General features: G+C 49.4%; 1 protein-coding gene across 1 annotated transcript in view; it reads left to right on the forward strand.

The window, feature by feature from the left end:
• Positions 1–3,114: 3,114 nt before the first annotated feature.
• Positions 3,115–12,873, forward strand: part of CSF1R (colony stimulating factor 1 receptor) — a 29,986-nt gene continuing 20,227 nt past the window's right edge. Inside the window, exons 1-5 of the mRNA XM_025434403.2 lie at positions 3,115–3,353; positions 7,601–7,858; positions 8,298–8,582; positions 9,811–9,947; positions 10,615–10,774. Of these exons, the coding sequence (XP_025290188.1) occupies positions 3,305–3,353; positions 7,601–7,858; positions 8,298–8,582; positions 9,811–9,947; positions 10,615–10,774 (889 nt within the window). The 5' untranslated portion in view covers positions 3,115–3,304. The remainder of the gene's footprint in view (positions 3,354–7,600; positions 7,859–8,297; positions 8,583–9,810; positions 9,948–10,614; positions 10,775–12,873) is intronic.

A 12,873-nucleotide genomic window follows, 5' to 3' on the forward strand; every position in this document is an offset into this window, starting at 1 on the left:
GAAGCCTAATGTGGGACTCGATCTCGGGTCTCCAGGATCACGCCCTGGGCTGAAGGTGGCGCTAAACCGCTGAGCCACCCAGGGATCCCCTATACATCTTTTCTGGAGAAATATCTACTCAACTTTTTTGCTCACTTTTAATTGAATTGTTGACCTTTTGATTCATGAGTTAGAAGAGATACATATATTATGGAGACTAATCCTTATCATATATGTGATTTGCAAATGTTTTCTCCCGTTCTGTATATTGTCTTTTTATTCCCTTGATATTGTCCTTTGATGCACTAAAATGTTTCATTTTGATGGAGTTCAACTTATTGACTCTTTTGTTGCTTGCACTTCAGGTAACATATCTAAGAGATTTCCACACCCAGATCATGAATATTTACCCTTATGTTTTCTTCTAAGAGTTTTTCAGTTTTAGCTTTTGTATTTAAGTCTTTGATCCTTTATATTTTTTATATATGGTGTGAAGGGTCTAACTTCTTTCTTTTGTACGTGGACATCCAGTTGTTTTAACATCATTTGTTGCAGAGTTTTCTTTCCACATTAATGGTCTGGGCACCTTTGTTGAAAATCAGTTAACTATAGATATAAAGTTTTCTTTTGGGACTTTCAATTTTCTTCTGTTGATCTAATATGCCTTTCCTTATGCCAATACCACACTGTTTTTATATCTGTAGCTTTATACTAAGTTCTAAAGCTAGGAAGTGTGACTTTTCCAACTTTGTTCTTTTTAAAGATTGTATTGTCTACGTGGAGTCTCTTCAAACTCCATGTGGATTTGAGAATCAGCTTTTCCATTTCTGAGAAAATGGCCAGTGGACTTTTAATAAGGGACTGCATTGAATCTGCAGATCACCTTGGGGAGTTACTGCTATCTCTATGATATTAAATATTACAGTCTATGAACATGAGATGTCTTTCCATTTACTTGGTCTTCTTAACTTCTTTCAGCAGTGTTTTGTGGTTTTCAGGGTATATGTCTTGCAACTTTTTTGGTTAAAGTTATTCCCAATTATTTTTATTCATTTTGGTGTTATTGCAAATAAAATAATTTTTTAAACCTCCTTTTTTGGATTGCTCATGGTAATTGTATAGAAATAAAATTGGATTTTGTGTGTTGATCTTGTACCTTTCAACCTGGTTGAATTTATTAGCTCTAATAGGTTTTTTGTTTTTGTTTTTGTTTTTGTTTTTTTTACCATACATTCTTTAGGATTTTTCTATACATAGGATTATGTCATCTGTGAAGAGAGATCATTTTACTTCTTCCTTTTGAATTTGGGTACTTATTTTTCTTTGTGATTGCTCTGCCTAGAACTACCAGTACAGTGTTGAACAGAAGCAGTGAAAGTGATGTCCTTGTTTGTTCCTGATTTAAGGGGAGAAACTTTCAATCTTTCACCTTGGGTTAACTGTGAGTTTTTTATCTACGGTTTTAATCATGTTAAAGATGTTGCCTTATATTCCTAGTTTGTTGGTTTCTTTTTTTAAATCATAAATTTTGGCAAAGGTTTTCTCTGCATCACTTGGGATGATCATGTGGGGTTTTTTTTCACTCTAGCAATGTAATATGTTAGATTGGCTTTCATATGTTGAACCATCTTCTCATTTCTAGGATAAATCCCACTTGGTCATGGTGTACAATCACTGTAATGTGCTGTTTCTTTCCACATTAATGGTCTGGGCACCTTTGTTGAAAATCAGTTAACTATAGATATAAACTTTTAGATATAAACAGCTTTTAAGGTGTTTTTTGCTAGTATTTTGCTGAATATGTTTGCATCTATGTTCATCAAGGACATTTGTCTGTAGTTTTATTTTCTTGTGATGTCTTTGTCTAGCTTTAGTATCAAGATAATGCTGCTTTCATAGAATGAGTTAAGAAGGGTTCCTTTCTCTTCTATTTTTTGAATGAGTTTGAGAAGAATTGGGGTGAATTATTTGAGTATTTTGTAGAATTGATCAGTGAAGCCATCTGGTTGTGGGTTTTTCTTTGTTGGGACATTTTTGTTTACTGATTTAACCTCTGTACTAGTTATAAATCTATTCAGATTTTCTATTTCTTCTTGAGTCAGTTTTGGTTGGTATTCATGGTTACTCGATGTTAAAAACACTTTCTTTTTTTTTAAAGATTTTATTCATTTATCTGACAGAAAGAGAGCGAGCACAAGCAGGGGGAGAAGCAGAGGGAGAGGGAGAAGTAGAATCCCTGCTGAGCAGGGAGCCCAATGTGGGACTCGACTCGATTCCAGGACTCTGGGATCATGACCTAAACTGAAGGCAGGCACTCAACTGACCACCCAAGTGCTCCTCAAAACACCTTTCTGAAAAAAAGGTATATATAAAATATATTGCATATACTTAAGTACATGGAAAGACTAATCATTGGAATTTTTTTATGTTGGAATTTTTTTAGTTTCAAGAAGTAACTTCATAACCATGTTATTTAGAAATACGAAGGAAAATACTAAGGGAATCCATTGAAAGGGATAAAAGCAATTGACTTCAGGAAAGGAAGTGGCAGAGGAATGCTATTTTTCTGAAGAAATATAGCTGCACAATTAGACTCTTTGTAAAAATAACAAACAAATAATAGGTGATGTAACAAGAGTTCTACAATCAGGCTGTCTAGATCTAAATCCCACCTTGCCATTCAGTAGCCGTGTAATTATGGGCAAGTTCAAGGTGTCTGATCTCTCAGAGCCTCAGGTTTTCCATTTGCAAAATGGTAATGGCAATGGTACCCAACATATAAAGGATCTATGGGAACTGGAGGAAACAGTGAATGTGAAGGGCTTAGCTGGGGAGTGTCCTGGAAATAGAAGCTTCTTCTACATCAGGCTGTCTCAGACCAAACTAACTTTCCTTTTGACTAAACCAGAACTGTCTGGTCACTCTAAAGACCCCCTACTTGTGTTACTGACTGACTACTTGACCTTCAGTGTGTCTCTTCTCCTAGGATCCTTTGGAGGCAACTTCAGAAGGGCCCTAAACTTAGCTAGCTCCCCCAAGCACAGGCTGGCCCTGTCCCAGACTCCAACTCCTCCCCCTGGGGGTCATGGCTTTGTTTTCTTCTGAAGACCCAAGATTTCCAAACTCTGTGGTTGCCTTGCCTTGCTAAAAGGGGAAGAAGAGGATCAGCCCAAGGAGGAGGAAGAGGAAAACAAGAGAAACAGCCAGTACAGCAGAGAGGAGTGTGTGTCCAGCAGCCCTGGTCCCTGCGGAGCTAGCAGCTGAGACCCCAGTGCCTTGTCTATCCCTCAGCCCCGCATCAACCTGCCGCCTCCCCACTGAGGCCATGGGCCTAGGGGCTCCACTGGTTCTGCTGGTGGCCACAGCTTGGCATGGTAAGAGCAAAATCGGGAACTCTTCGGGTTGGGGGGCGGAGATGAGTGACAGAGAAAGCCCCTGTGTAAGGACCTCGTAAACTCCTGCCTCTCCCTGAGTGTCCCCACTATATGCCTCCATCTCCTTAGCCTGGACTGCAGGTTTGTGGGTATCTGCTTTCGAGAGGCAATGGAGGGAAAAAGAAAGTGTGAGTGGGGTGGGACCAGCCCAGCCAGGGTTGCAAATCTGTCCCAGCTCAGATGTTGACTCACTGTGTGTCCTGAACAAGCCCCTGATGCCCCAGGGCTTCTGTGTGCCCATCTATTCAATGGCAGGTTGTTGGGGGGCAGTGGTGAGCTAGGCGAAAGAATGCTTTTCAAACTCAGCTCTGCACAGATTACCTGGGGATGTTGTTACACTTTCTCACTCAGTAGGTCAGTAGGTCCCAGGTACGAGATTCTGCATTTCTTACAAGCTCCTAGGAAATGCCAATGCTGCTGATCCAGACCTACAGCTCATTGGGAGGCCCTAGAGAGCTCCGAATGGCCCTCCAGCTCTGCCAGCCTGTGAGCCACAAAGTAGGCAGGACCTGACTTGGAAAGGGCCGAAGAGGCAGGGGTTACTCTGGGGAGGCTTGGATAAGGGGCTGGGAAGTTCGGAAATAAGAGGTTAGCCTCTCTGGTCCAGGGCTCAGGTGAGGCAAATTTGGGAGGCTACTAGAGGAGGACTCGAGTAGGGCCTGTGGAGAGGACAGTGCAGGTGGCCCTGGCCAGCACGTTCCCAGACACAGGCTGCCTGGCCTCAGGACAGGTAGCTCTGTGACAGACCCTGTCCCACCTCCTACCTTCTGGTAGCAGCAGCATTGATGCAGAAACTCTCATCCCAGGTGGGTGCCCAACTGGAGGTGAGGGGCTGGCGGCTTGGCTTGTAGCTACAGTTCTGTTTTATCACATGCTTGTTTGGAGGGACCTTGGGACAGGATGGTGATGGTGTGGGGTTGGGAAGGCAGACTCAGCTCTGGCCTCCCCATAGCAGGACCTGAGGAGTAGGTGCAGCTGGTCCCCATGAGGAGATAGCCCACCGAGGGTCTTTTGGTGGCCCAGGCTCTCTGGGCCTGAGCGTCTGTTCTTTGTTACTGAGATGTAGTTTACATACAAGAGAATGCACATTCTTAAGTATACAGCCTGATGGGGTTTGACAAATGCATATGCTTGTGGACACGGCATCCCAATTAAGATGGAAACGATTCCCCTCTCTCCAGAAAGCCCCTTGGGTTTTATTTCACTTCCTTGTCCTATCTTCCTGTCCAGATTCTCACTACTGGGGGGTGGAAGGGTTGTTCAGTATCTAGACCCAGAAAAAGAAAAAATGGAAGGCAGCAGGCCAGGAGTCTCAGCTTTCAGCCCAGGAGACTTATGAGTGAGAGGTGAGTGAGTGGGGGTGCAGGGGTTGCTGTGAGGGAGTCAAGGGCGGGGCTCTGAACACCCTAGTGATGAGGAGAGGCTCACTAAGATCCTGCGCTGAGGAGACCGCGATGTCCTAGGCCTTGGTGTGCAGTGTGGGGGAGGTGTTGAGGGAGAGGTGTGGAGGTCGAGGCACATCCTGGAAGCCGAGATGGGAAACAAGACAGAAGAGGACCTTGATCAGTGTCCACCAAGGCCCCAGCCCCCACCCCAAGGAGGATGAGCCTGAGCAGGCTTTCCTTTCCCGCCAGCCAAACCAGCAGGGGGAAGTGAAGGGCAGAAGTTGAGGGTGTCAGCCTGGCCCTGCATGAATATCCGGGACAACAGGACAGGACAAAACAGGACACATTTCTCTGACCACATTTCCAGGAGACCGAGACAGGGGCTAGAGGGACAGGGCAGGGGAGGGGAAGGAGAAGGCGCCACTGAGACCAGGCGGGTGCAGAAGAGGAACACAACGAGAATTACAGAATTCAAGACAGCGGATGGTACAGTCACAGGCTGTGACCTTTAAAAGTTAAAAATTGGGACTCCTGGGTAGCTCAGCGGTTAAGCGCCTCCCTTTGGCCCAGGGCATGATCCTGGAGACCCGGGATCGAGTCCTGCGTCAGGCTCCCTGCATGGAGCCTGCTTCTCCCTCTGCCTGTGTCTCTGCCTCTCTCTCTCTCTATGTCTCTCATGAACAAATAAATACAATTAAAAATAAATAAATAAATAAAAGTTAAAAATTTTAGGGACACCTGGGCAAAGTCCGTTAAGTGTCCAACTCTTGATCTCTGCTCAGGGCTTGAACTCACAACCCCCTAGATTAAGGGGTTGTGATCTCGGGGTTGTGAGTTCAAGCCCCATGTTGGACTTCATGGCTGGCATGGAATCTACTTTAAAAAAATTTTTTTAAAACAAGTTAAAAACTTTAGGCGTTAAAGTGTCAGGATCAGAACGGGGGGTTAGAAATGTCATAACTGAAACTGTAGCCCAGGACAAGAGCAGTTGAACGAGCCTGGGACTGCTATAGTTTCATTGAATTCTCCCAAGACCTCAGAGGTGGAAACACACTGTTCCCATTGGATGGAAGAATAGCCTAAAAGTCAGAGAGGTTAAGCAAGCTACCCAGCACAAGGAAGAACCAAGTTTCAGCCCATGGGGGTGTGACCCTACCATCCAAGCTCTTCCCTGCAGTAAAACCCCAGCTGGGGCCCTGCATAGCTGCAGCTATAATGGGGGAGCACAGGCTCCCAGAAATGGCGCTTGCTCCTCTGCCTGGTGGTCATGTGGCCCAGGAGGGATACAACCCCCGTGTTGGCTGTGGCAGTATTCACCAGTTCACTCCATTTTTTTATGCTGCTCAGAAGCTCAGGCAGTGAGGCAACTCACCTCTAGATGGATATAAAGTCAAAACATTTAATGAAGCCATCCTGAAATACTTCGACAGAGGAGATCTTCCCAATTCTGGAGTCCACGGTGGGGATGGGGTGGAAATACCCACCCAGAGAACTTTTGTGCAGGAGAGCGGAGAACCCTGAATTCAGCCGATACTCGGGGGGCAGCAGTGTCCATGGCCCTGTCACCGGAGTAGAGGGGTTGGATTCATTAGAGACACCCAGGTGGTCAGTGGCAGAGCCAGGCCCTACAGCCCAGCATGTTCCAATGTGCAGCAGGTGGCACTCCATCTCCTGGGGGTCTCTCCACTGGAGAGGGGACAGTAGCCAGGAGGGCCAGGAAACAGAAGTGAGAACATCCCTGGGACAAGGGCTGCAGGCTGAGCGGAAACTGGGGGCCAGGCTGGATGCCAGCAATGTGCTTCCGCCCACACAGGCTCAAGGGTGCCTGGCCACCCCTCCAAGGCCTTGAATCAGCTCTCACTTCCCTCCTTTACCCCTATTTTAGGCCTGGAAAAATGCTGACACTGCAGAGGCAACGGGCCTTCTTCCCGGAGGGCCTGATACGGGTTTCAAGTTCTCTTTTCTCCTTCAAGAAAATTTTCCTTAAAAGAGATTGGCTTCCTAGTAAACACAGCAGTGCTGGTATACTTGGCTAGAGTGATGACCAACTCTTACTATTTATTTGGAGATAGGTGAGGTTCCAAAGGCTTTCTCCATGCACTTAAACCTCCTGGCATCCCAAGAAATGCATATAATTATTGCTCCCATTTTATAGGTGGGGCAAGTGAGACACAGAGCCTCTGAACCGTCCCATGGTGCTGCAGAGCAGATGTCCAATGGTGGGGGTGGGCATGACACAAGTCTCCTGGAACCCTTCTAAATCTGCTGTGCCAAGATCCTATGGCCTTTCTCTTCTTCCCCATACAAATTATGTTGGAGGACTTTGCTATGAACATTCCACTTATTTGTTTTTTCTGTTGCTTGTTTGCGCCCCCTGCTCTGAGCCAGGTCCTGGGTCTCGCACGAGGGATACAGCACATTTTATACATGAGGCTAAAGGGGTCCGCCCCTAGGGAGAAAGTTGCATCACAGCTGGGAAGGCTGAGGCTGGGGGAGACTCCGTGGGACAGCAGCTGACTGGGAGCTGAGAAAGCTCCCAGGTCTCTGTTTCTCAGAGGAGGGGCCTGCTGGACATCAGTCCCTCACCTGAGTAGATTTGAGGTGCGGGGAAGGGAGGGTGGCGGGGAGGAGGGCCCAAGCAAATGACAAAGGGGACAGGACTGCTCAAGGTGACCCCAAGTCACAGCTGAACCCCAGCCCCATACTTCCCCTGCCAGGGCACCACCCATCTCAGAGGCTAGGGTCAGCAGATCAGGGAGTGCCTCCTCAGGGCTCACCTCTATCCCCTCTTTGCCCCACCAGTTCGAGGAGTCCCAGTGATAGAACCCAGAGGCCCAGAGCTGGTCGTGGAGCCAGGCACAGCAGTGACCCTGCGATGTGTGGGCAACGGCAGCGTGGAATGGGAAGGCCCCATCTCCCCACACTGGAACCTGGACCCTGATTCCCCCAGCAGCATCCTGAGCACGAATAATGCCACCTTCCTGAACACCGGGACCTATCGCTGCACTGAGCCTGGAAGCCCCCTGGGGGGCAGTGCCACCATCCACATCTATGTCAAAGGTGAGGACTCTGAGCCCACTCCCAAGAGGCCTGGCCCAACAGGCCCCGCCAGGAACGGGCAGGAGGGCTGAGCCCTAATATTAATAACCATAACAAGCCAGCTCTACATTTATTGAGCGCCTGCCATTGACAAAGACCAGTGGCAGTGCTTCCAATTTCATGTAGTCCTCATAATAACCCTGGAGGTAGGTTCCATGACTATGCTCATTTCCCAGAGGCTCAGATGAGTTGAGTCATTTGCCCAAGGTCACACAGCACCAAGGAGTAGGGCTGAACCTGGTTCCAGCGCCCCCACTCTGAAGCATCGGCTGAGCTTCTCAGGTGTTGTGTGACCTCTGGCAAACGATCAGCTTCTCTGAGCCTCCCTGTCACCAGTGTTCAGAGACCACTTGGCCTGGTAGAGGGAGACAGTTGTAACCCCATATCCGCTCTACCCCAGACCCTGTTCGGCCTTGGAAGGTGCTGACCCAGGAAGTGACGGTGTTGGAGGGGCAGGATGCGCTGCTGCCCTGCCTGCTTACCGACCCAGCGTTGGAGGCAGGCGTCTCGCTGATGCGGGTGCGTGGCCGGCCTGTCTTGCGCCAAACCAACTATTCCTTCTCGCCCTGGTATGGCTTCACCATCCACAAGGCCCAGTTCACCGAGACCCAGGGCTACCAATGCAGCGCTCGAGTAGGCGGCAGGACGGTAACGTCGATGGGCATCTGGCTTAAAGTGCAGAAAGGTGTGTGGGGCTGGGAGGGACAGGCCACCGTGGAGGGCAGGGACAGAGAGTCGGTGACTTGCGAGCCGTGGCAGGGCTTGGGCCTGATGGGGAGTAATGGGGTGTCCCTCTTCTTTCACTTCTTCCTTCTAATTGCATCATGGTCATCTATAAGGGGCCCTTTGGGGCAAGACAAGCAAAGTGTTGGGCCCAGAGGCAGCCCAAAGATAATCTCAGCTCATGAGACACACTATGCAAATCATTCCACAAGGGGATAGGAGAGAGTGGGGAGGGGAGGCGCTCTGAGAGAGTGACATTTTATTGGAGCTGAACTGTGAATGATGGGAAGCAGGTGGCCGTGCAAAGCTCTGCTTCAGCAGAGGAAACAGCAGGTACAAAGGCATGAGGTGGGAACAGGTTCTGACTGTTCCAGGAACGGGAGGAGAGCCTGAAGCTGTCCCACATCCTCAGATCTGGGTTTCCCACTCAATTCATTGAACTTGAATTCAGTGTCTACTCTGTCTCAGGCACCGCGCTAGCCACCGGGGATACTGCTGTCCACCAGGGGTAGGGGAGACAGACTAGAGAGAGCAAATAACATGCTGACGGTGATCAACAAGAAACCAAGCTGGAGAAAGCTAGGTGTGTGTGGGATGGGGAAGCTCATTCAGCTGACTGGTCACAGAAGGCTTCTCAGAATGAAAGATCTAGAGGATGAGAGCAACCACCCACTCACAATGTGGAAGGAAAAAGCACTCCAGGAGGGTGGGCAAGTGTGCAGTCTGTGTGGCCAGGAGGCCGGTGCGGCTGCAGAGCGGTGAGCGAGAGGTAGCAGGCACTTGGATGGTCAGTAACGGGCCTGGGCTAGCATCCCATGAGTGATGGGAAGCCACCAGATCCCAGCCCAGGAGTTGCATGTGATCCAGTCCACATTCTTAAGAGCTCCTTGGGCTGCTGCAAGCAATCTGTGTTGTGCAGGGGTCAGAAGAGAAGTGGGGGCCTTCCAGGTGGCTGTTGCAGGCACCCAGAGCAGAGACCAGGGTGAGACTGGGGAGAGGTTGGCGATGCAGGGGAGTAGGCTTCTCAGAGTCCGTTTAAAAAACAGGACCTACTGTCTGAGGCCTCCAAGGCTGCCTCCTGGGTTTTGTGATAGGAGTGGGGTGGGGGCCTCAGCAAGTTTCTCCCTGTGGCAGGGAGCAGAGTGACAGCTCAGGCCTGGGTGTTTATGGGTCGCTTTCCCTGGCCTCAGTCATCCCAGGGCCCCCGACCTTGACGCTGAAGCCTGCAGAGCTGGTACGGATTCAGGGAGAGGCCGCCAACATCGAGTGCTCGGCCAGCAATGTTGATGTTAACTTTGACGTCTTCCTGCAACACGAAGACACCAAGGTCAGTCCCTGGGGTGACAGTGGGATTAGGTGTGCCCATCGTCCCAGCACACCAGGCCCTGCAGGATGGAGCCCCAGTCCTCCTACGAGCTGGCTCTCTGGACTGAGGGCACGGCCCAGGCCCTAAGATCTCACTGCCCGTCAATGGCTGATTCAGAACCAGGACTCAGGCTCACGCCACTGAATCTTGTGGGGGGAAGGAGGTGATACTCTACCACCTTGACCCATGACCTTTGTTTGCCCCAGTCTGTAGACAAGAGCCAGAGGTCAGTTCACTTCTGACTTAGTGAGGGGTTCCTAGGCCACCTCAAAGCCCAGGAATATAAAGGCCATTTCAAAAAGATTGGAGAGAGGGAAGCAGAGAGCATCTCCAAAGGAGAACGGCACTGGGCTGCTTCGAAGAGCCCCTTGCTGTCCCACTGTGCCTACTGTGTGTCAGGCACAATCCTACCCACATTTACAAGCAATAGCTCATTGTTCTTCCCTACAACCCTAGGAGTATGGGCTAGTATTAGTCCCATTTTGCAGATGAAGACACCAAGGCTCAGAGTTCAGTCTTTTGCCCAAGGAAAGGCAGATGGTAATCTTTAAGGGTTGATGATTTGAACGCAGGGTTTTCTAATCCCTAAACAATATTGGTATCCCATTTTCATTCTTTCTGGCTACAGCTCACAATCCCTCAACAATCTGACTTCCAAGGTAACCAGTACCAAAAAGTCCTGACCCTCGAGCTCGATCACGTAGGCTTCCAAGATGCTGGCAACTACACCTGCGTGGCCACCAATGTTCGAGGCATCAGCTCCACCTCCATGATCTTCCGGGTGGTAGGTAAGCATCAGGGTGATGGGGGAAGGCTGACAGAGATCCCAGCTGGGCGGGGGGGTGCAGAGAGAGTGTGTGAAGGGATTGAGAAGGAGGGAGTTCATGGCACAGAATGAAGAGACACTGTTGAGAACACCTGCACTAGACTCCCCTTATCCTGGGCCTGGCTAGGGAGCCACACCACTGGGATCCTTCCCAGGTCCTTCCCAGGTCCTTCCCCAGAATCCCTCACTCCCTTCCTAGGGCTCCTATCGTGCTTTTTTGTTTTGTGACTGATGTCCAGTAACTCCCTGTTGGATTGCCGTTCACTCCATCATTCATCCCTTCATGCCTGGAACACCCACATCACGTGGACATTGGAGCAGACGATGCTCACCCAGTGTGATCCATGCAGGAAGTATGGAGTGTCCTGAGGACACCAAGGGGACCCCCCAACCCTGACTTGAACAAAGTGGCCTACGTTAGGCTCAGAAAAATCGAGGCAGGTTAGCAAGGCAGAAGGGTAACAGCACAGCATGTGGAAGGCCTAAAGGGAAAGAGATCAGAGAGCATTTGAGACGTGGAGAGAAGTTGCCCATGGCTAGGATGTGAGTGGTGTGACAAGTGGCCCAAGAGAAGCAGAGACGGAGGCACCATCCAGATAGTAAAACGGGTGGGAGGTTTGCATCATATCCTGTTGGGAAGTCATTGAGAGTCTAAGAGGGGAGTGATGGGATGAGACTGTGTGGAGGGGTACGTGGTGGTGGCCTGCAGCCCATACTCCCAAGGCAGCATCCCAACCTGGCTCCGCCAATGACAGCACATTGCTTCTCTAAAAAACAGGGATACTAACAGTACTAGGAGTCACTGTCTCATAGGTTTGTTGTGGGAATTGAGTGAATCTATTTATCATTATCATCTATCTATCTATCTATCTATCTATCTAATCACTCTGGCACAGACTAAATGCTGCCTCGTGTGCATAGGAGCTGTGATCTCAGAAGGCCAGTCAGATGTCCTGTGCATTAGATGGGAGATGGGAGTCTGGGCAGGCTAAGTGGGAGTTTCTCAAGGTCAGGACAGGCTGAATGACTTTGGTCTGGCCACACCTCATGTGTTCAATGTTATGGGAGATAGAGGGGTACTGGGGAGACCAAGCATGACCATCACCACCCTTATAGCACCTGCACTCCCCTAGGCCCCATTGCTGGGAGCTGTGTGGGGTGAAAGAGGGGAGGAGCTCATAGCATTGTTCCCCAGTTACGGGTTCTGAGCCCGTGTGTTTCCTAGTGTACGGGTACCACAGTCACTCAATGTTCGTGTTCGTGCACACTTCTGGGCAGACACTGCTCTCGATGCTGAGGGTGCGGCTGCAAAGGAAACATACATGGAGGCCCCTGCCCACATGAAGTTTGTGCTCGAGCTGGGAAAAGACAAGTGATGAGAAACACAAATTCTGAAAACTGAATCAGTTCTAGAGTTTGCCATTTAAAGTAGAGTGTGTCCTCAAGGAAGGTCTCACTGGCCAGCTCACATTTGAGCAATGACTTGAAGTTGGTGAGGGGGTAAGCCATGCAGATGTACTGCCGAACAGAGCTCCAGGCAGAGGGCAAGCGATGTCCTTGGCAGGACTGTGCTGGCCACGTGCGAGGAATAAGTCAGCCAGTGTGGCTGGGGTGGAGCTCGGGAGGAAGAATGGTACAAAGTGAGCCAAGACGTATAGTATCCAATTCCACAGGGTCCTGTAAGCTGATATAAGGACTTGGTTCTTTTCCCCTTGAGAGAGATGGGATGCCATTGGAGGATCTGAGTAAAGCAGTGTGACACAATCCGACTTGCATGTAATAAGATTTAACATGGTGCTTTGTGGAGAGTAGAAGAAGGGAGACGAGGTAGGAGGCTACTGTGATTGTCCAAGCTAGAGGTGGTGGTGGCTTGATTAGGCTTGATTAGGGTGGTGGTGGTGGAGGTGGTGGGAGGATGGATGGAGGATGGAGAGACTCATCCTCCTCAGATAGATGGCTGAGGGGAGAGAGAGAAGAAGACAGAAGCCTTGCCCTAAAAGCTCCCAGATTAGTTAGAGAGGATGGCTATCTGAAGGGAGAAGATGTATGAAGTAGAATAGA

The sequence above is a fragment of the Canis lupus genome, chromosome 4, assembly GCF_003254725.2.
Source record: "Canis lupus dingo isolate Sandy chromosome 4, ASM325472v2, whole genome shotgun sequence".
Taxonomy (NCBI): Eukaryota; Metazoa; Chordata; class Mammalia; order Carnivora; family Canidae; genus Canis; species Canis lupus.